This window comes from Saccopteryx leptura, chromosome 2 (assembly GCF_036850995.1).
Source record: "Saccopteryx leptura isolate mSacLep1 chromosome 2, mSacLep1_pri_phased_curated, whole genome shotgun sequence".
Classification (NCBI taxonomy): domain Eukaryota; kingdom Metazoa; phylum Chordata; class Mammalia; order Chiroptera; family Emballonuridae; genus Saccopteryx; species Saccopteryx leptura.
Genome location: NC_089504.1, coordinates 101,946,718 through 101,969,991, shown reverse-complemented (window position 1 = coordinate 101,969,991; position 23,274 = coordinate 101,946,718). Strand labels below are relative to the sequence as shown.

The window sequence follows — 23,274 nt, the reverse complement described above, 5'->3', positions numbered from 1 at the left end:
TTTAGAGAAGGAATGATGGATAATGTATGGATATAGCCATTCTGGACTGCAATTTAAGAATAAAGTTCAATGTCTAGTTTATTTTTACTGTTTAAGTAGTAGGATGGGGGTAAAATTATGTGAGCATTAGAATGGATTAAATTGAATAGACATTTTTTTTTGACTAGAAATGGATTTATTTATATTTTATAAAGCCTAATGCATATGTCTTTCTTTGATTAACTGTGACAGTTGTGAGCTGATTATATTAGGAAACTCAGCTGAAAAATTGATGCTTATAATGTTGGGGCTTGAGTTGCTGCTGACTAGTTGAGTTTTTCTGCGTGTCCACAATTGGGGGTCACAAGAAGCTCCTACTGCCAACCCAGCACAAACACATATGGCAGTGGGGCAGGGCCCACCTGTGAGTCTTCTGGAATGCTATGGGGTTGCCTGAGAGCGGCAGCATAGTTAGTTAGCAATTGGGGCTGTCTAGTGAACATGCCAGCTAATAGCAGCTGTGTTGAGTCTAGTGGTGTGTACCTTTGAGCTGATACCTTACGTGTGCATGTGTGTGAATACAGAAAACACCGGAGCAGCGTGGGGCCAAGCAAGCCTGTGTCCCAGCCTCGGCGGAACATCGTCGGCTGCAGGATTCAGCATGGGTGGAAAGAGGGGAGTGGCCCTGTCACCCAGTGGAAAGGAACCGTTCTGGACCAGGTGCCTGTAAACCCTTCTTTGTATCTTATAAAATACGATGGATTTGACTGTGTTTATGGACTAGAACTTAATAAAGATGAAAGAGTTTCTGCGCTTGAAGTCCTCCCTGATAGAGTTGGTAAGTTCTCTTAACTATTTCTGCATTTATATGCTTTAAAATAATTATTGAAATGGATGCTTTCTGATTATTTTGTATTATTGATATTTTTATTGGAGCACAACTACTCTGTATGTAAATAAATCAGTTGATTAATACCACAAAAATTGATAAGTACTTGTTCTAAAGCTATAGTTCAAGAAATTGGAAGATACAGATCTGTACAGAATTGTTCTGCACGATGTTTACAACCTAATAACTGTTAATATGGTTGTTTCTCTGATGTTTGCTCACAGTTTATCTGTGCTTTGATGGGTAAGAATATTTCTCATTAGCTCAAATATCATGTACATTTATTTTATTGGATTATAATAGCTAGGAGAAACCTTGTACAATTTTAGAATTTTGTGTGAAATGTATCTTTCCTTGTGTGTTGTTACATAAATGATTATTGCACTCTCAGCCAAAATCTAAGCAACCAAAATGTGAACTTTATAATAAATTTTTAGGGTTTATTTGCACAATATTTAAAGTAGCCCTTTTAAAAAAAGTCCTACAATATTGGTTTTGCCTTGCATAATTTAAATATCTTAAGGCATAAGGTGTCAATAAATAATGATGACTGATTTTACTTTTTTTAAAATTACTTACTGATTGATTCTAGAAAGAGAGGAAGGGGGGAGAGAGAGTGAAAGAGAAACATTAATTAGTAGTTCTCTTTATTCTTGAATTCATTGGTTGATTCTTGTGCCCTGACCGTGGACTGAACCTGTACCTTTGGTGTGTCGGGACAGTGCTCTAACCAAACTGACCTACCTGGCCAGGGCATGACTGATTTCATTTTAAAAATAAAATATTTTTAAGATTAGTAGACTACAGACAAATTAATGTGCTTTCCTCAGAGTATGAACTTGGAAATGTGTTTCTGCTGTCACAGTGTGGTGCTGCTATCGCTGAATGCTTGTTTGTGCTTTTGAGACTGTCTTTAAAAGCCTGTGCAGGCTCTGGCCGGTTGGCTCAGTGGTAGAGCGTCGGCCTGGCGTGTGGGGGACCCGGGTTCGATTCCCAGCCAGGGCACATAGGAGAAGCGCCCATTTGCTTCTCCACCCCCCCCTTCCTTCCTCTCTGTCTTTCTCTTCCCCTCTCGCAGCCGAGGCTCCATTGGAGCAAAGATGGCCCGGGCACTGGGGATGGCTCCTTGGCCTCTGTCCCAGGTGCTAGAGTGGCTCTGGTCGCGGCAGAGCTATGCCCTGGAGGGGCAGAGTGTCGCCCCTGGTGGGCGTGCCGGGTGGATCCCGGTGGGGCGCATGCGGGAGTCTGTCTGGCTGTCTCTCCCCGTTTCCGGCTTCAGAAAAATACAAAAAAAAAAAAAAAAAAAAGCCTGTGCAGTGAACAAACATCACCTCAGCAGGTCTGGGCTTGGGGGGTAGAGCTCTTGGGGTCACATTGTCTGTCAAGGGAGGAAGTTTAGCTTACCCAGTCCCCTGCCCCGTTGTTTCTGCCGTTGTCTCCTGGGGATGCGCATTCACCCCAGCAAGTTAGTCCTTTTCCAGAGTGGCAAGTTTTTGTTGATCTTCCCTTTAGGTAGCAAATGTTGGTAAGTCTTTATTTGTACTACTTAAGCATAGTTCAGTTTTTGTTTTTTATATTGTTCCCAAAAGTAACTCATTGTGTAATAGGAAATCTTTGGCATTTTTAACGTCATCTGTTCTAAGTGCAACTGCACACCTTTACTCTTCCTCCTGAGGCACACCCTCCAGTTCCTCTCAATCTTGACATCAGTCTATTTCCCACATTGATGACTTTGGGGCTTAAAAAACATTATCTACACCTTTATATGAATTATCATGCATCTTTTTTTCTGACCCTGAGGTTTAGTCTGTATGCCCAAGACTCCTAGCTCATTTGAAGTTGCCTACATTTTGCTGCATGATCTGTGTGTTAGTCATGTTAGTTATTTTTTTTTAATCTTGATTAAAAAAGATAAAACCAAAATATGTATCTCGGGTGGTGGGATTAAGGGTTACTTAGTGTTTTTCTTTGTACTTCTGGACCATCGTAGTTTCCGACCACAGACATAGATTGCCAGTGTCTGCGAACAGAACAGCAGTGCAGCAGAGGAAACCCAAAGGTCTCTGTAAACCAGCAGCATCATGTACCTAGTTTAACTAATAGCCAGTTATCATATCTCCTATGGTACTTTAGCCTGAAAATGAGGTTCTGTGTAAGAAAAGTCGGCTAAATTGTTTCAGGCAGCGTATTAGGCTAAGTTACAATTTTGTTTTCCTTAAGCTAAAGGTGGAGAGAAAGTATGTTGGCCAGCCTGAAAGCCTGTGACAGCATAGGGGAGTGGCTCCCAGAGTGAGCTCTCCTGAGCTCATTCAGGAGATCTGTGCAGTCAGATTTTATTTTCATAACAAGATGGAACTTGCCGTTTTACTCCTGTTCTTTCACAGTCATACACTGAAGTTACCACTGTCTGGAAGATCTGCACAACGCAGCAGACACAGTACAGGGTGGGGCAAACTAGGTTTACAGTTGTGAGTATGTAAAACACAGACTTGATTCCTGTGTTTTTATTTTTCTTTCTTAAAAAAAAGTTTTTTTTTTTAACTTGCTGATTTTAGAGAAGAGGGGAGGAAGGGGGAGAGAGAGACAGGAGCATCAGTCTGCTCCTGTATGTGCCCAGACTGTGGATTGAACCAGCAACCTCTAGGTTTCAGGACGATGCTCTACCAACCAAGCTCTCTGGCCAGGATGTATTTAATTTTCATACCAACTGTAAGCTTACTTTTGCCACACTTGATATGTTCTATGTGAACAGTGTGTGGCGTTAACAAATCCATTTATTTGTAAAAAACCCATTCAAAGACTGTCACACTTTTTTTGTAAAACACAACATAAAATTTACTACATGAATTATTTTTTACATATAGTTCAGTAGTGTTACATATATTCACATTGTTGTGACACAGGTTTTTGAGCTTCTTTACCATATAAATCCGTGATTCTGTCCTCCTTGAACAACTCCCTGTAGTCCCTGGCATCGGCCATTTTTTTTTTCTTCGTCTTCTTAAGTTAGAGGAGGGGAGATAGAGAGACAGACTCCCAGACTCCTGCATGCGCCCTGACTGGATCTGCCTGGCATCCCCCATGTGGGGCCTGTGCTGCTCGAATCAACTAAGCTATCCTCGAATCAATATGAGCCACTGGCTGTGAGAGGGGAAAAGAGAGAGAAGGGAGAGAGGGCGGGTCAGAGAAGCAGGTGGTTGCTTCTTCCGTGTGCCCTGATTGGGGATTGAACCTGGGATGTCTGCATGCCATGCTGAGGCTCTATCCACTGAGCCACCGACCAGGGCCCATTCTGTTTTCTGTGTCTATGTATTTGATTATTTTAAATACCTCATAAATGGAATTTACAGTATTTGTCTTTGCGACTGGCTTCTTTCTCTTAGGATAATGGCCTTAAGGTTCATTCATGTTGTAGCATGTGTCAGGCTGTCCTTTTAAAGACTAAGTAGTGTTCCATTGCATGTAAAAACCACTTTTGTTTATCTCTTCATCTGTGGAAGACACTTCAGTTGAGTGGCTTCAGCTTTTGGCCGTTGTGATCAATACTGCTCTGAAATGTGTGTACAAATGTCCCTTGGGTATATCCTATTTTCAGTTCTTTAGGATATATACCCAAAATGGACTTGCTGGGTCAGGGTAGAGCAGCAGCATTCGATAGTGTAACATTTCACAGTCCCACCAGCAGTGTACCAGGGTCCAGTTTCTCTACATCCTCACCAGTGTTTGATATTTTCTGTTGGTTTTGATTTGCATTTTTCTGACGACTAGTGTGTTGAGCATCTTTTCATATACTTTTTGACCATTAGTATGTAACTTTAGCAGAAATGTCTATCCAAGTCCTTTGCCCATTTTTGATAAGATTATTTGATCTTATTTGTTGAGTTGCAGTTCTTTATATATTCCAGAGACAAATGAGTTTTAATTCATTTTATTTTAATTTAAATAACTGGCAAGTTTCTTGATAACGATTTTTAGATTTTACATTGCAGTTAACTTTTAAGAAACTGCCATGTGTTGAGAAAAAAAAATTTTTTTTTTGTATTTTTCTGAAGTTGGAAATGGGGATAGACAGTCAGACAGACTCCCACATGCGCCCGACCGGGATCCACCCGGCACGCCCACCAGGGGTGATGCTCTGCCCACCAGGGGGCGATGCTCTGCCCCTCCGGGGCGTCGCTCTGCTGCGACCAGAGCCACTCTAGCGCCTAGGGCAGAGGCCAAGGAGCCATCCCCAGCGCCTGGGCCATCTCTGCTCCAATGGAGCCTTGGCTGCGGGAGGGGAAGGGAGAGACAGAGAGGAAGGAGGGCGAGGGGTGGAGAAGCAAATGGGCGCCTCTCCTATGTGCCCTGGCCGGGAATCAAACCCGGGTCCCCCGCACACCAGGCCGACGCTCTACCGCTAAGCCAACCGGTCAGGGCTGAGAAATTTTTTTTTTTTAAGATTTATTGATTTTTGGAGACAGAGTAAGAGAGAGGGAGTGAGAAGCATCAATTCTTAGTTGTTTTCACCTCTCTTTGTTCATTGATTTCTTCTCATGTGCACCAGGCCGAGGCTCTGTGTAGGTCAGGAAGTATTGAGTTTTGATGTCGTATGATAAAAGATAATCTAGAAATACCTGAAAAGATAGACTACTTTTCCAACAACGTATCTTTCAGAGGAATATATAACAGAGTGCTAAAGCAGATAAGGTAATCTAGCTGTCCTTTCTAAAGCTAGACATTAAGAGATTTACAAAAATGTAAAATCACGGCACTTTCTTTACTAAATTTTTGTTAGACAATATTTTTCATTAGAAATGTGTTTATGATGGTATTTATAAATAACATATTTTTAGGCTTGTCATTTATAATTTCTAAAATAGTTGATACTGATAGTTATCTTTCATGTAAACAAATGCTCTTCTGAGTCCTTACACATTATGAAGAGTGTCAAGGAGTCCTGAGATTAGAGCCTGAGAACTTCTGGTATGAAAACTGAAGTGGGATTTTGTTTTAACATTACGCACAGGGGGAATTTTATGTATTCTTTATTAATCCATAATTAATTGAAGAAAACCTATATGTTTTTAGAATATTTTGATAAGTTGGATAGCAGTATCTTTACTAAGAAATTCTAATCTTTGTTTATTTGACTTATTTAATGGGAAGGAAAGCACTTACAAGTAAAATAGAATTCCTGTTTTATTTTAAAAACGTGTGTCTGAAACTTGAGGACTGGAGAAACCGTAAAAACATTAAGAATTTCTATAATTTTCCAGTTAAAGAAATGAAGCTTGTAATTTTTGCCTTCGTCTTTAAAAAGGTGGAGCAGGGCTGTTGCTACATGAGTGGGGAATCCACACCCCTAACCACAAGGGCTGTCCAGGACAGCCCACTCTCTGACAATTAATTCGTACAGCAAATACTGAACCACTGTGAGCTTGGTGTTGGAAACAGGACAGGAAAGGCCATGGTGTGTAGGCTTAAAGTAAGCAAACAGACACGTAAAACCAGATAACTGCAGGTAATGGGAAATGCTGATAAGGAATAAAACTGGGTGGGCGGCTGCTTTCACCAGGGTGCTCCTGGAGAGCCTGTGGGAGGAGACCTGCTCACGAGCCAGCCCTGCCCATGTGGACAGCCCATGGCCTGGATGAGGAGGGGCAGAGGCTGGCAGGAGGAAGGGGACAGATAGACTAGGTGGGGAAAGGGCCTGTGGAGAGTAGTTTGTTGTCCACATTATAAAGGAAAATACCGATGCACTTTAAGCAGATGAGGAACTCAGTCTGGCGTTTTCTGTGGCAGTCCAGTGAAGGAGCGGAATAGACCTGCCCCTGGAGTGCAGTGGTTTCTTAGCTTCAATAACTGGTCTGTGTTGTTCATGTCAGATGTAATATAAAAGGGAGTGGTTGGAAGAGCATATGGGGATGCTAGGATTTTTGCACTCTTCTGGAAGTCTGTTGTCTCAAAATTTAAAGTCACTATTAAGCAATAGTAAAAAAATTTTATACCTGAATAAACAAGTGAAATTTCTAATTTAGCTATATCACCAAGAGCATATGAGTTCAAAAAAATTGCAAGGAAAAAAACATTCTCAAAATAATTGACTTGAGGCAATGAAATCTTTCTTATGGAGTCAAATCTGGGGCGGGCCCTGCATGTAATTTGGGTGGTGGTTCTTAAAACCCACCGGGTGCCTCTGATGCTGTGGCTCATTTACTGTGTGGACAGCATTTCAGGGTCCCATTGAATCGGCTCAGCTTTGTGTCCATAGTCCGTGAAGCCCTTTAGAGACCATTGTTGCTTCTTTGTTCCCAGCAACATCTCGGATCAGCGACGCACACCTGGCCGACACAATGATCGGCAAAGCGGTGGAGCACATGTTTGAAACTGAGGATGGCTCTAAAGACGAGTGGAGGGGAATGGTACTAGCTCGCGCCCCTATCATGAACACGTGGTTCTACATCACCTATGAGAAAGACCCCGTCTTGTACATGTACCAGCTCTTAGATGACTATAAAGAAGGTGACCTTCGAATTATGCCTGATTCTAGTAAGTATGCATTGACAACTTCTATTTTTGATGTTTCAAAAGTAATTTGAATTTTAGAGCAAGATACCTGATTTACTATTTTTCAGATACAGTTTTTTATTTTAATTATTAGGGATAAGTGGTTATTCTTTTAGTCACATCCTATGTCACAGGTTGTGAAATTCTTACCCTTTTGCTGAGAGTACAGTTATTCTTGTACTCATTCGGTATAGGGTACCTCCACAGGACTTTGGCCTTTCCTGTGGATGAAGTGTGTAATGTGTGGTTCTTTGTGGCTTCTTTCACTCCAAAGTGTTTTCAGGTCTTATCTGTGTTTTGGTGTGTGTAACATCTGTTGTAGCGTGTGTCCATGCTTCATTTATCTTATGGCCAAATACAGTTCCTTGTTTGGGTATGCTCTGTGGCATGTGTTCGTTCATCTGTTGATGGGCATTTAGATTGTCCTCTGCCTTGGTTATTATGAAGACTACTGCTGTAAATGTGCAGGCTTCCAAGTAGACATGTGGTTTTAGTTCTCTTGAGTATATAACTAGGAGTGGAACTGATGGATCACAGAGATGACTCTATGTTGAATTGTGTAGGGCTGTGTTTTTCAACCACTGGTCTGTCAGGAATTTTGTGCTGGTCCACAAAAGAGTTACCCTGATGTTGTATGAAGATTACAGTGTCTGTTATCGTTGGATCTGTGATCTTCATACAGCATCAAGGAGGGTGGGTAACTGTTTCGTGGACCCACACAAAGTTTCTGGCAGAGTGGTTGTTGAAAACTTAGGTTTAAGGACCTGACCTGTCAGACGAGTTGTCAAAGTGTAAGTTATAGTATCATACATTCTTGGCAACAGTGTCTGAGGGCTCATTTCTTCACACCTTTACCAACACTGTTAACTGACTTTTTGATTCTAGTGGTTTTATATCTCATTGTGGTTTTGGTTTGCATTTTATTTCCCTGATGACTAAAACTGTCACTATTTTTCATTCTTACTGGCCATTTGTTATGTCTTTGGCAGGAACTGGGCTCTTGGTCGTTTTTTCCAGTGGGTTATTTATTAGAGTATTCTAGGCTCAAGTCTCTTGTCAGATACATGATTTTCAGATCCTTTCTCTCATTCTGTGGCTTCTCCTTTCACTCTGATGGTGTTCTGAAGTCCATTTTACATATTTTTTCTTTGTTGTTTGTGCTTTTGATGTTGTATCTTGCAATCTCTGGCCAAATCAAAGGCTCTAAAGATTTACCCCTATGTTTTCTCCTAAGGGACTTAAGTTTTAGCTCTTATGTGTAGGTCTTTAGCTCTTTTGTTTAGATCTTTGATACTTTTTGAATTAAGTTTTGTTCATGATGTTGCTTAAGGCGGCTCCAGCTTTATTCTTTTGCATGTGACAATACAGTTGTCCCAGCACCATTTTTTGAAAAAATGATTCTTTCCTCTATTGAATGGTTTTGGCGCCTTGTTTAAAATCAGTTCATTACAGATGTATGGGTGTGTTTGGGGACTTCCTTTTCTGTCCCATTTGCCCCTATATCTGGTCATGTTGGTGCCACACTTGATTATGCTGCTTTGTAATAAGCTTTAAAATTCAGAAGTATGAATCCTGGTTATTTATTTACTTATTTATTTTCAGTATTGTTTTGACTCTTCTGGGTCTCTTAGAATTTCCTACGAATTTTGGAATTAGCCTGTCAGTTATTGCAAAGGAACCAGCTGGGATTCTGAGGGTTAGCTCAGGGAGTGTTGCCATTTGACAGTTATGCTTTCTGACACAAGAGCGTGGGGTGTTTCCCTATTTATTAAGATTGTTTTATGCATGGTGTCTTGTAGTTTTCAGATTGTAAGTTTTGCACTTCTTTGGTTAAATTTATTCCTAAATACTTCTTTTTAATGTTATTGTGAATGGAATTATTTTCTCATTTCAGTTTTGAGTACACTTGTTCTTTTCAAAACAAACCCCTATTCTTTCTTCAAACACGCCAAACCCTGACTGAGACACTCACTATATTTAGTCATGTGACAGTATCTCTGGTCCCTTTTGAAAAATTTTTTAAAATTTTATTTTGATTTTAGAGAGGAAGTGGATGTGTGTGGGGGGACATCGATTTGTTGTTCTACTCATTGTGCATTCAGTGTTGATTCTTGTATGTGCCCTGACCGGGAATGAAACCTGTAGTTTTGGCATATTAGGACGATGCTCTAACCAATGAGGCTACCTGGCCAGGGCTCTAGTGCCCTTTTTAAGTTGTTCTGGAACGAGCCAGTCAGTGAATTTACTCATGAGTTCATCAGGCCCTTTCTGTCTTCTGAGAATTTTCTTTTAATGTTTGTGTACATTTGTTATAAATGTGTAATGGGAAGTGTTCATGTAATCAGGAATTTTCACAGGTGTGTATTACAGAACAGTTCCTGCTTAGGACCATGCTTTCCAGCACTTAGATTTTGCTGAGGACCTTTTAAAACAGAACGGGCTTCAGCCATCCTCGGAGATTCAGTTGACATTGGTCCGGGGGTGGGGTTTACTCAGCAGAGGATACCTCTTGTGAAACTGGGTTAGTATGACGTGAAGGGAAGTAGAAGAAAAGGAAGCTGTGAGACCAGGAACACTGAGGCATGTTTTCAGTCATCCCAGGAGGCACTCTCTGCTTAGAAATCCTCAGAGTAACACACTTATTTTTAAGAATATACCTAATTTAGGTTTTTTTCCCCTTGGTCCTTTTCTTCATTCAGTCCTTACCTCCTCATGTAATTACAGCCATAATTAAACATGAGCCAGAGGAACTTTTCTGGGGATGACTTGAAAAATTGGTTGGCATGGCTGGATCTCGGGGGTCATCATTGTTTGTGTGGATGAAGTTTTCCTGGTATGCAGCCTCACCACTCCTTTACATATCACCTGCAGCTGCTCGTGCCTCCAAGGCGGAACCAACTGGTTCATACAGAGACCATGTGGCCTCAGGTTGGACATATTTACTGTTTGGCCCTTGAAGAAAAGTTTGCTGATTGTTGGTCTTGATAAGATATACTCAGGATATCTAAAAAATTGTTAAAAATAGACATGTGAGTTGCTGTGTATTTAAAATTGACTTTGAATTCTTTTCCCCATCTTTGCTTACAGATGATTCACCTCCGGCAGAAAGGGAGCCAGGAGAAGTGGTGGACAGCCTGGTGGGCAAGCAAGTGGAGTATGCCAAAGAAGACGGCTCCAAAAGGACTGGCATGGTCATTCACCAAGTAGAAGCCAAGCCGTCTGTCTATTTCATCAAGTTTGATGACGATTTCCATATTTATGTCTACGATTTGGTGAAAACATCCTAGATGTCATCATGAACTTTGCCAAATTTGTGGAACTATTAAATGTATAATTTGTAGACATAAAGACTTGATTGCTTTCCAGTTTAATGAAAGCTTAAATGTCCCTGCGAACCCACAATCTCTGCCCGCAGACCTGGTCTGTTCTGAATAGTACAGATTTATGTGAACACAAAACACGTTGTGTGAGGAACTCCTTCCTTTGAAAAGAAGTCTGTCTGGAGGGGAGTTACAGGCAAGTTCGGTAAAAGTTAAGCTATTATCATAGTCCATTAAAACTGTAATAGATCTTACCCCCATGTTCCCCTTCACTCTCAACATTCTCTTATCTTGCTCTGCTGCCACAATGCAAGCATAGTTTGGTATTTTTGTTACTTCTTTTTTTGAGAGATATATGTATCTAAACCTACTTATCTATATCTGTGTGTATACATGTATACACACACCTAGATCTCTGCGCACGCACACACATGAACCCTTTATTGGCAGTCCTTTCTTTGCAGATTGGGAAGGGGGTTAAATAATTTTCTCTAGTTTAATAGGAGTGCTTGACCCACGTCAGTCATATTTAATATATTACTGCTGTTTATTTAAAATTAAATTTGGGCACAGGAAACGTGGGTATATTCAGCTTGTTTTTGGAAAGTCGGAAGTTTAGAGCACCTTTTCAATTTAAAGGTTTTAAACCATAAATCCAAATGTGAATCTTTTCAACAGTTATTGACCCATGTTAGAATTTTATAAAATAGTTAAAATCTAGATAAAAGGCTGCCTTTAAGTCTAAGCTTTGTAAATTTTTTTGTTTACATTTTTTTTATCATAAATACTTCTTTTTTAAAACAATACCCAGGTACTTGGTCCACACAGTGTAACGCAGTGTGTTTTGGACCCACTTTGGGCCCGTTATTTGTACAGAGCAGTAACCAGATTTTGGTATACAGATTTAAGAGCAACAGTACATCGGTCATTAGTGTGTATGTGGTAAGTTCCTGGGAGAACACAGTACTTTTATATTAATAATGTAAGTTGGAGAATGCTGGTATTGCCCTCTAAGAAGTTCTTTGGGTCACTTGTATTTTTATTACTGTTATTACTGATACATGATTATGGTCCAACAGCTTTTTCCCCTAGCTTTCCCCCACAAAGAATGTTGTTGAGACAGATACCAGCTAAACTCTCCTGATGCCTTTGGGTGCTGTTCTTGCTTACGGTGCTGCCGCTGTGGACCTGTTGCCTGTGCTTACTTGTAGGTGTGACTGATAGCAGCCCTTGGCCACGGAATCCTTCTGTGGCTGATTCCTTCAAGGCGGCTTTAACTGAAAAAGTGGTTAATGTACAGCAAGGCACCACCTGTCACTTTGTGTTAGAGAAGCCCTGGCGGTTTGCATGCTAGGATAAAGGCCTTGGGTGACACCAGTCTCTCAGGGAAATAGAAAATCTTACCTGTGATTTGGGTGGAAGGCGAAACTTAGCTCATGCTGTCAGTCAAGCACCAGAGGTCTGTGCGACCTCTTTCATGCTGTCCTTGATATTAGAGATTTCATAGATTCGAGGTTTCGTGTGTGGTTCCATGACGCCCACTTTGCCTCTAGGAAGGCCACACCTCATGCTGTCGGATGGCAGCCATGCGTGCAGCATTCCTAGTGTATCTAGCGCCTCATTGCCCGGGGCCTTGGGTGAGTGTCTTCTTGCAGTGTGTACCCAGGTCCAGACCCTCCTCCTGCGTGTAAACAGTGTCATGCTGCACTTCTGTTAGCCGCTTCCCTGGTGGCTCTCGGAAGAGGGCCTGCATGTGAATCTCAAGGCCAAGCCCGGCTCCCTAAGCACAAGTGGACATGACAAGTGTGGCCAGAGAGTGTGTCTAGCATGTGCACTATATACACACAGCGCAGTGACTTTGGGTTGAAAAACAGATTGTTTTGGAAGTGCCCTGAGCGTTGGGTTAGTTAAAACATTTCTAGCATTACCTAATGGCTTGCATTGTGGTTTTCTTGCAAGTACCTTTACCAACTTCAATACCACATGACCTGCCACTCTATGTAGACAAATGTGACACGTGATTACTGTTGTCATTTTAATTACTGTTCTATTTTTCGCCTTTAGGGCTGAAGGAGGGGGAAGTGTTTTCTTTGTTTTTCCATTCTTTTTTCCTTTTTTTTTTTTTTTTTTTTGGTGGCTTACCCCACACGTACTGATGCTGTGACCAATTCCACTCCCAGCTGAGTGTTCCAGGCTTGGTTCAGGCTCACGTCTCAGATCTGCATGCACTGCTTGCCTTTTCCTGGTGTCTGAATGTTGGCTCCTTGTTCTAGGAGTCCAACATTAATTTCCAAAATTATCATGGGACTTGTGACAACACAAGACATGACTCTGTATAAAATGTATTGGCCTTCCTCACTGACCTGCTCTAGTGTTACCGTGTCGTGTGCGTGTGTGACGTCTGGCTGCCATGGGAAGCTGCAAAGGAGAACCTTAGAAGCAGACCATCCTCTCTGCATGCTCTATTCTAAGTAGAATGTTCAATGTAACTAACGAAAACGCATGTTAAAGATATTTAGGTTTTTGTTTTCTATCTTTGTTTTCCTTGTTTTCCGTTTCCTGTGTATTTGCGTACTGTGCTGTCGTAGTGGTTGTAGGTGGCGCACTGGTGAGGTGGACAGTGCCGGCAGGCGGTGACTGTCCAGTCGTGTGTCACGCAGCATTTGAAGGGACTGTGCATCCTAAACAGTCACAGTGACCTCTCAATCGGGTTTCGTTTCTATTATGTTTTACGTGCCAAACCCTGAAGTGCATTGGGCTCAAATCTCTGAATGCTGTGGACCCATTAGAAGACTGTTTTGATTGTCACAAATTGTAGTGCCTGAAAACACTCTTAAGCTGATTGTCTTAAAAAAACAAACAAACATAAAAAACTAAAGTTTTCCAAAGACAAAACAGGAACAAGTGAATTCTGGGTGAAATGTCTGTGGTTCCTTGGAAATGCTGCGCTCTGTATCTCCCACCATTGTAGTGCAGTGTGAACCAGTGTGTCTAGTTCAGAGGTCCTCGTGTTCGCATCCGAAAATTAGGTAATGACCTCATCTTCAAGCTTGAATTATTTTTAATTTTAATTTTATTTTATACAATGTGTAGACAGTTCCCTGTTCTCTGCATTTAGAAGTATAAACAATATAAATCTGTTAATTCTGTAAGTAATTTTTATAATTATGATGTAACTCTATCCTATCCTTAAAACATTTAAAATAAACCCTTTATGTGCAACTTTTGACTGTAAATTTTGTGCTTATGAGCAAATGTGATGTGTTAAGTCAGTCTCTGAAAAAAGTTTTTAAAGTTTTGCTTTAAGATTTTAAGCAACATTTTCTATCCCTTTTCACCACATGTAAATGTCAGTATACATAATTTTTATTTGAACAATGATATTTAATAATACTTGAAAGAGGGGGCATTACTCAGTATCCCAAATATTATATAGCCCAAGTATTCCAAGTTTGTGATTTGCCATTAATGAGAAACTTTTATTTATCATAAAATTTTTAACTTGTTTTCAATAGAATTAAATGTGTATTTTGTACTTTTATATCTATTCTTGCTTTGTATGCTGCCTACAACACTTTATTAATACTAAACTACAGTCGTGAGACTGCAGGGAAAACCCTTGGTCACTCAGTGGTCGGACAAACAAGTGGAGGTGCTAACTGACCTGTGTCCCGTTTCATCTGCCCAGGCAGTTATACTCAGTGAGGTAGGGAGCAGTGTTGTGATGTGCCGTTCTTAGGTCTGCTTTTTTATGTTCCCGTGTTGAGTTTGGCTCAAGGACTCGGGGCCAGGCCGGGCCACCTTCCCCTCTAGCAGAGTGGCTAGGGGCGGCTTGTCCTGCTGTCCTGCACACTGGAGGCAGGAGCTGTGTCTAGACGGGTGTGGGGGCAGTACCCCTGGAAGCGCAGGTGCTGCCCCGGGCCTGATCTTAGTCCTACTGTGGTACTGAAGGTACGGCTCGAGAAATACACCCGCCCCCACCCCCAAGTAACAAAGTGGGTTCAGTGTGGATGGTGGTGGTTGCTGACTGCATTTGCAACCCACTGAGTGGGTCTGGTGACAGCTTGTTATTACTCCTGGGGAGTGGCAGGGGCGAGCCTGCCTCCTGTGTCACAGCTCTGTGATGATGACAGCACTCGACATGGAAAAGCACTCGCAAGTAAGCACCTTGTCAGGGACTTCCACCCATTCTTCCACGTAATTCTTAATCTTGTTAGTCTCATGTATTTCTTAAGCTTTCGCGGTGTTGTCACCGGGGAGGGGGGTTGTATGTGTCGTGTCCAGGGTTACAGAGGTCATCGGAACTCGGACTCTCAGTGCTGCTGTGCTAGTGCCTTGGAATTAAATTACCTGGGCGGGATGACTTGAATAATCTGTAGTCTAATTTCTATGGATAATTTCTGTGACCTTAATTTCTTTCCAAATTGTCTAATAAAAAGTTTTACATTAGTTACTAGATTGTAGGCATCTATGTCTCTGTATGGTAAGAATTAGAACCTGAAGTTATTTTTTCCTGCAAAAATAAGTATATATTTGGAGAGAAGAATGCTTAAGAAATTGAGTAATTTCCATTATGAGAATGTAAACACTATTTTCTATTTCAAAGATCCTTTTAAACATATCATTAATATTCTTATAAAACCTGGATTTCTTAGGTCCATAGCACAAAATCTTACACAGAATTTTGAAAGGAATAGTTTGTTTTATGTCATGTGTTTGTGAGTTTCTTTTTAGGCTGCTGTGTTTTAGAGAATTTGGTGTTTTTATATTACTTCTACGGACATCCTTATATAGTCTCTGTCTGCCCTTACATTGGCCTTCAGCTCTTAAGTTCTGGGAGCCCAGTGGCAGGTGGTACTGCCTTGCTGGGAGCTCAGTGGCAGGTGGTGTTGGGTACTGCCTGGCACATCATTGTGCATATGTAGGACATTGCATTCTTTCTGCTTGAGTTCTACATGAGGGCGCACCGGGCCCGGGGCGATGGTAACACTGATGCAGGCGCTGACCCTTCTGTGTGTCTTGTCTTTTTCACACTGGCCATTACCAGTGGGTGAGGATGCTGCCACCTGTATCATGAGCACGTTCCTGCCTCCACTTTTTCTTCATCCTCCGTGACTTTCACTTATGCTTGACAATTCACGCTCTGGGGGATGTAAGAGCTTGAAGTGGCACACGAACGACCTGTGATTTTTTATAGGATTGGCCCATTACACATAACCTTTTTTTTTTTTTAATTCATTTTAGAGAGGAGAGGGAGAGACAGAGGAGAGACAGAAGGGGGGGAGGAGCTGGAAGCATCAACTCCCATATGTGCCTTGACCAGGCAAGCCCAGGGTTTCGAACCGGTGACCTCAGCATTTCCAGGTCAACGCTTTATCCACTGCGCCACCATAGGTCAGGCCCATTACACATAACCTTAAAGTCCAGTATCTTCCTGTTGACAGTGCTGAAGCAGATTGTGCTGTGAAATGGACAGAAGGCTGCCTTCAGAAGACCCTGATGTCAACACAGGTCCTCAGCAAGTGGTGTTGAAATTCAGCTTTCTGAATCATCTTCAAAAATATGGTGAAGATAGCTTTAAAGCTTTTTTTGCCTTAAATTTGTCTCCTAGCCTGACCAGGTGGTAGCGCAGTGGATAGAGCATCGGACTGGGATGCAGAGGACCCAGGTTCGAAACCCCTGAGGTTGCCAGCTTGAGCGCGGCTCATTGGGTTTGAGCAAGGCTCACCAGCTTGAGCCCAAGGTCACTGGCTTGAGCAAGGGGCCACTTGGTCTGCTGTAGCCCCCCGGTCAAGGCACATATGAGAAATCAATCAATCAATGAACAACTAAGGAACCGCAATGAAGAATTGATGTTTCTCATCTCTGTGTTCCTGTCTGTCCCTATCTGTCCCTTTCTCTGACAAAAAAAAAATTTGTCTCCTAAAGGATTTGCAGGCAAGCTGGCCATTGCTCCCTGTACTGTGTCCATGCCCATGTGGCAGGCTGTGTCACCCACTGGAAGAATGAGTGGCCTCTGGCGACGAGGTGTTCTTCCTGGAAGTTGTTTGTTATTGTAGACTGCGCTTGCTGTCTGTGCCAGGGATGTTACCATAATGTTGCTTTGAGTTGTCCTGTAGTACTTTTGTCAAATAGTTCCAACTACTGGGTTGGTGTCTTAATTTATCCCTAGTCTGATTTGTCACACCAGGAGGGACAAGACTTGGTCTTTTTCAGACAGCCCTGCAGGGAAAGCAGGGTGTTAAGTCTGGACAGCATATCTGTGTAGACAGAGTCCACAGTCTGCACTGTCCCACAACTGCAGGAACTGCCTCTGAGCAGTTCAGGGGGCAGAGAGCACAGCAGAACACAGGAAACGGATGTGCATTTGTTTAATTCACATTTGTGAAAAGTAGAGAAATGTCTCAGCCATCATCACTGGCCCTTATTTTGTTTGATAATCCTACTTTTAAGAAGGGTAATGCTGTGATTAAAAAAATAATTTTAAGTGAGATGAGGCGAGATAGTGAGATAGACCCCCACATGCACCCTGACTGGGATCCACCCAGCAACTCCCATCTGGGGCCGATCAACCGAGCTATCCTTAGCACCTGAGGATGCTTGGATCAGCTGAGCAATCCTCAGCACCTGGTACTGACACTAACCAGTTGAACCACTGGCTGCAAGAAGGGGAAGAGAGAGCCTGACCAGGCGGTGGCGCAGTGGATAGAACATCGGACTGGGATGCGAAGGACCCAGGTTCGAGACCCTGAGGTCGCCAGCTTGAGTGCGGCCTCATCTGGTTTGAGCAAAAAAAAGCTCACCAGCTTGGACCCAAGGTCGCTGGCTCCAGCAAGGGATTACTTGGTCTGCTGAATGCCCGCGGTCAAGGCACATATGAGAAAGCAATCGATGAACAACTAAGGTGTCACAACAAGAAACTGATAATTGATGCTTCTCGTCTCTCTCTGTTCCTGTCTGTCTGTCTGTCCCTATCTATTCCTCTCTCTGACTCTCTGTCCCTGTATAAAAAAAAAAAAAGGAGGGGAAGAGAAGCAGATGGTTGCTTCTCATGTTTGTCTTGACCAGGGATTGAGCCTGGGACATCTGCACACTGGGCCAACACTATCCACTGAGCCAACTGGCTGGAGCCCATGCTGTGATTAATTAAATGTATGTGGTAGGCCCTTGAAAGGGAGCTTTGTGATAAAATTCTACACACCATATGTACCAGACAGCATGATGGAAACAACAGAGGCTGAAAGTCCAAGGTCAGGATGTCAGCAGGGTTTGTTTCTCCTTGGGCCTCTCCTGAGCTTGCAGATGCCCATCTTTCTCCTTTGTCCTGACCTGTTCTTTCTCTCTTGTGTGCCCCTTTCTTATAAGGACACTGTCATACCAGATTAGGCCCTCATTTCAATTTAGTCACCACTTTAAGGGCCGTGTCCCCAAATACAGTTACTCTTTGAGGAGCCAGGGGTTTCGGGGGTTTACAACTCCAACATGGATTTTGAGGGATTACAGTTCAGCCCGTAGCATATAATATTAAAATTTAGTTGGCTTCCGTACTGGCAACCCCACAATGGAAAAGAAATCTTATAGGCAGGCCATTTATTTTGACAGACTAATTTTTAAAATTATACTAATGCCATGTTTTGCTATAAAGGATAGATAAATACGGTGTATGACAATGAACAGGAGTTCTAGATCTGGTTGTCCACTTAGTCTTGGTGGTGTCTGCGGCAAGTAACTTACCCTTCCGACTTGTCCTCCTTGTCTGCCTATGGGGACTGTCCTGCCTGGGACTTTGCAGCGTGACACTGGAGCGGGCATGATGCCACCCTTAGTTTGATGCAGAGGGGATGTGGCCCCTTCATACCGGGATTTTCTCGGGAGGCTGGGCCTTACAGATGGCAGCATTGCTGTTTAAGACCTTGCTGTGTTTTGAGGTTTTTTTTAACTTTTGAAATTACATTTTTAGTTCCTTATAGTTGCATTTATTTATTCTATAATGTCAGGAAAATTTTCATTCTTTTGTTTCTTTCCCCCCCAAAAAACTAGCACCTCCCACATACCTACAAATTGTAATAAGCAGTCTTGAAATGTTAGTGGGATGTTCCAGCAGAATGTTTATTTTATTGTAACCAAGGGCTAGACTGTCCTTCTGACCTTTTTAATTAAAGGTATGCATCCGTGTTTTGTTCAAGTTTTCCCGTCATGGCGTCATGATCACTCGTCTGCTTTTGTGAAACTTCTTAAGACTTTGCAATGTCAGGCAGTGGCCCGACTGGTAGTAATTTAAGTAGCAGGTCCACCTTCAGAACAAATGCTGCCAAAGGGGTGCTGTCTTTAGAAAGGACAATTGAGCCCAGTGAAATGTGGCTTCTGCACAGTGTGGGCCCCACGTTGCATTCCCCCTGGGTGAGCCTCGATGCACCGTGTTTAATTAATCACTGCCTTTCTTTTCCTGTTAGGATCTGAAATTAGTTCCTTTTTGGAGAAGTCTTCCAAGTTGATTGTTTCTCGGCTGAGGGGAGTTTACAGGTGTTAAAATACACTTTAGTGTTTGGACATCCCATCATAGGTTTTTGATACGGACTGTTCATATTGGTTCCCACACGTTCTAAGGAAGGTTGGCTGCTTGATTTATGTTGCAGCAGGATTTCATTCTATTTTAATGTGTGCTCCAATGAGGTAACTTGGGACTGCCAGAGGACGGCGACTGGGTGCTGGTGTGTAATGGGACTGCTGGCTTTGGTTCTGCAGGGGCACCTGGGATAGTGTGGAAGGCGTGGGTGTCGAGAGCATGCTTTTGTCCTATGAAAGCAGAGAGATGGAGCCGATGAAAGCATTGATGACTAACTAGAGTCCTTGCTGTGCATGCTTCGTGGGGGGCTCATGTCTCACAGCTGCCACTTAGGCATCTTTATTGTCTGTGTGATCAGAGTGGTGTAGCAGGCTTTTAGAGAACACGGCAAGTATAACAGAAGTGCCATCGTAGCCTCAATTCACAGTCCTGACTGTCCTAGCTGACCATTAGCTGGCAGAATGTAAGCACTTCGGAGTCCACCAGGGCTGTTGCTGCCTAGCCTTCTCCAGTGAGGACGTGGGCAGGGCCTTGCCCGGTCAATGTCACACCTGCTGCTTCTCTTCTCGGGTATGATGCGCACACTAGCTGATGGTGCATTATGAATTGCAAGGTGAAATCCCATTGGTATCTAAACCTTTTTCTGTTTTCATAAAGGAAAACATCTTAAAATTGTCTTGTTTTTCTATTTAAAAACAATTCTAGTGACAGTGTCAAGCTGGAACGGGAAGCGCTAGGTGTGGTTTTGGGTAAATACCCATCTTAACTTGAATTGGGGGAATTACACAATTAAACAAGATTCTGTATTCTTACCTCCACCACCTGTGGGGAAAGGCCAGCTCTACCTTTCATGGAAACAAATGTATTTTAATGTTTTCCTTATGCTGTGGGAAAAATCTGAGTTTTGACTTAATAGTTTATATGCTGACTGAACACTGAACTGAAGGTAAGTCAGAAATTTTTCAAAATTGATTTGAGAGGCCTTTTCTGAGGCTAATTGTTAATTTTTCCAAGGCTAATTGTTCTGAGGCTAATTGTTAATTTTTCCAAGAAGAGGAAGTCCCTTTTATAACTAACCATATCGCCAATATTCCTTTGCACTTTATAAAACTATAACATCTATAAGGTAAAATCATCATACATTTGTTAAAGACCCTTTTTAAGGATCATGTTAATATTTTTTCTTGGTTTCCTTTTTATGGTCTTTAAAGGGAAGATTTTAAGGCTCTTGTGTCATAAATTTTTTAGATGGTGAAGTCCTTGTTCACTGGGAAGTACTATCTGGAGCGGTAGTGTTCAAGCTTGTTACATGTGGGGGCTGGTGACCTAGTCGCTGAAGGGGAAACATGCAGCGAATGAAGTTTCCTCTTACAAGCAGAACAGTGCAACGGGTGCAAGCTGGTGCTTGATCTCTGAATTCCACATGTAGAATGCCCTGAACACGACATGTCTGTCTGAACGCTTTTTGTCTGTTGTGCATGATTTGTAAATGCTCTGCAGAGTGCAGAGTTGTTTGAACGAGCCTACAAGTTACAAAGCTATCTAAGACAACCTCAGTAGTGTTTTCATCAGTGACACAGGCTGATAAGTGGCAATCACTCTGAGCATAAGCAAATTCAACTAAGATCATTGGGTCTATAATCTTCATACAACATCAGGGTGCTTAACTCTTTTGTGGACCGGCATTGGACTGGCACCAGTTTGCAGACCGTGGTTGAAAACGCTGCTTTTTTAACAAGTCCTGGATCTCCATGACTCAGAACACAGTCTACCCAGTCCATCCGAGGGAAATAATGTAAGTGCAACATTCAGGAAGGGAATGGTCGGCGCACAAGGTTCCCCAGGGACTGGGAGCATCCGAGGACATGCTTTCAGCACACGCATCTCCACATCTCCCAAGCATGGTGGGAGCCCGCCCGTGACTGAGTGCTCTGGCGGGTACCAGGTGGAGTCAGGGTGGATCTCGCTGTCCTGTCTACCAGGGCTCTCACCACCTACACCACCTGTCCAAAAGGTCATGATTGGGTCAGCCATCACTGCCACAGCTGGACGGCCAGTGGTGAGTGTAGTCTCAGGTGATGGGTGCTACCAGCTGGACACTGAGATGACATGCCTCAGAAGTCAGGCTGTGTCCTGGCCCCTAAGGACCTTGCTGCCTAGCCTTTCCTCAGGCCAGTTCCTGGAAGCAGGTGCAGTGAGAGAACAGCTTTATTTGTATGAGGTCTGTCGTGGAACAACTATCCTAGGAAGAGAGGGCTTTCCAGACAGGAGAGCCACCCCAAGTCCACATGGCCACATCCAAAGTCCACGCGGCAAGCCTATCTGTGTCTCGGAGCTGGTCCTGCATGACAGTGGGAGAGAGCGGGTGGCTGCAGGGTCTGCTGGGCAGTAGGGCACTTGCCTTGCTCGGCATATGCTTGCCTGGGTGGCCCTGAGGGTCTTGCTGTTTCCTCCACCTGCCACCACACCTGCAGTTGCAGGGAAAGGAGCAGCCGACTAGTCCCGGTGGCCTGTTGGCCAGCAGAACCCGTTTCTTTTGCACACATTTGTCCCTGTCTTGTCATACTGTTATTTCACATGCCCCCCCCCTTTTTTTGTATTTGTATTTTTCTGAAGTGAGAAGTGGGAGAGAGGAGGAGGCAGACAGACCGACTCCTGCATGCGCCTGACTAGGATCCACCCGGCATGCCCACCAAGGGGTGTTGCTCCACTGCAGTCGGAGCCATTCTAGCGCCTGAGGGGAGGCCATGGAGCCATCCTCAGTGCCTGGGCTAACTTTGCTCCAATGGAGCCTTGGCTGCAGGAGGGGAATAGAGACGGAGAGGAGGAGAGGGGAAGAGGTGGAGAAGCAGATGGGCGCTTCTGTGTGCCCTGGCCGGGAATTGAACCCAGGACTTCCACATGCCGGGCTGATGCTCTAGCGCTGAGCCAACCAGCCAGGGCTGGTTCACATACTTTTAATTGTCATGAGCCCAGACCTCTTCCAGAAAATTCTGCGGCTACCTTATATCTTTAGTATATGTCAGCGGTTCTCAACCTGTGGGTCGCAACCCCGGCGGGGGTCAAATGACCAAAACGGGTCGCGACCCACAGGTTGTGAACCGCTGGTATATGTGCTACCAAAGCGAGCACGCTCCTTACATCTTCAAAAGGTGGCTTTGTGCGCGCATTTTCCTCAGGGTCTGCTATTGTGCTTATAACTTACCTTTAAGTTACTACTTCTGGGGCAGCAAGGGGTTCAAGAGGCATGGAATAGGAATTGGCTACACAATAATTTTGTTAGTCATCAAAAATGATTGGTCTATAAAAATAAATTCTTAGGCTAGTGTCTCAGTACAGTGTGAAAGTCAGCCGTGAGACCGTCTGGGTGAGGGTTATTAAAATGCAGGTACCTGATCTTCGCACAGACTGAAATCGGGACCCAGGAAACTACAGTCTAAGCACTTTTCCCTCATGCCTAAGGAATTTGATGCACACTCAAGCTTGAGATTTCCTGTCTTGGATTTCAGGGGTAATTAAAAGTCATGGCATTTTTAATTGCAAAGCTGTATCTCCGGGTAATGAGGACACACTTTTGTGTTTCTAATAACCTTGACCTGAATCTTCCTCCGTTTTAAAGTTCCAGATTATGTTTTATGTCACTCTAAGAATCTTAAGACACTGGGACTGTAGAAATGATTGAAGTTGTTTTGTCTGGAGCCCTGTGAACATGTCCAGGTTGTCAGGTTATCAGCAAGTGGCATTCCTGGTTCGCCCTTTTGCATCCAGACTCTGTTACAATGACTGTCTTAGGCAGGGGTAGTCAACCTTCTTATACCTACCGCCCGCTTTTGTATCTCTGTTAGTAGTCAAATTTTCTAACTGCCCACCGGTTCCACAGTAATGGTGATTTATAAAGTAGGGAAGTAACTTTTCTTTATAGAATTTATAAAGCAGAGTTACAGCAAGTTAAAGCATATAATAGTAATTAC

At 43.1% G+C, this 23,274-nt stretch overlaps 1 protein-coding gene across 3 annotated transcripts in view; it reads left to right on the top strand.

Moving 5' to 3' along the window:
• The window catches only part of SPIN1 (spindlin 1), an 86,672-nt gene extending 72,713 nt beyond the window's left edge, over positions 1-13,959 (top strand). For all 3 annotated transcript variants that reach the window (XM_066368456.1, XM_066368458.1, XM_066368457.1), the window contains 3 exons: positions 564-817; positions 7,166-7,399; positions 10,505-13,959. In XM_066368456.1, coding sequence (XP_066224553.1) covers positions 564-817; positions 7,166-7,399; positions 10,505-10,704 — 688 coding nt within the window. In that variant the 3' untranslated portion in view covers positions 10,705-13,959. The remainder of the gene's footprint in view (positions 1-563; positions 818-7,165; positions 7,400-10,504) is intronic.
• Positions 13,960-23,274: the final 9,315 nt, after the last annotated feature.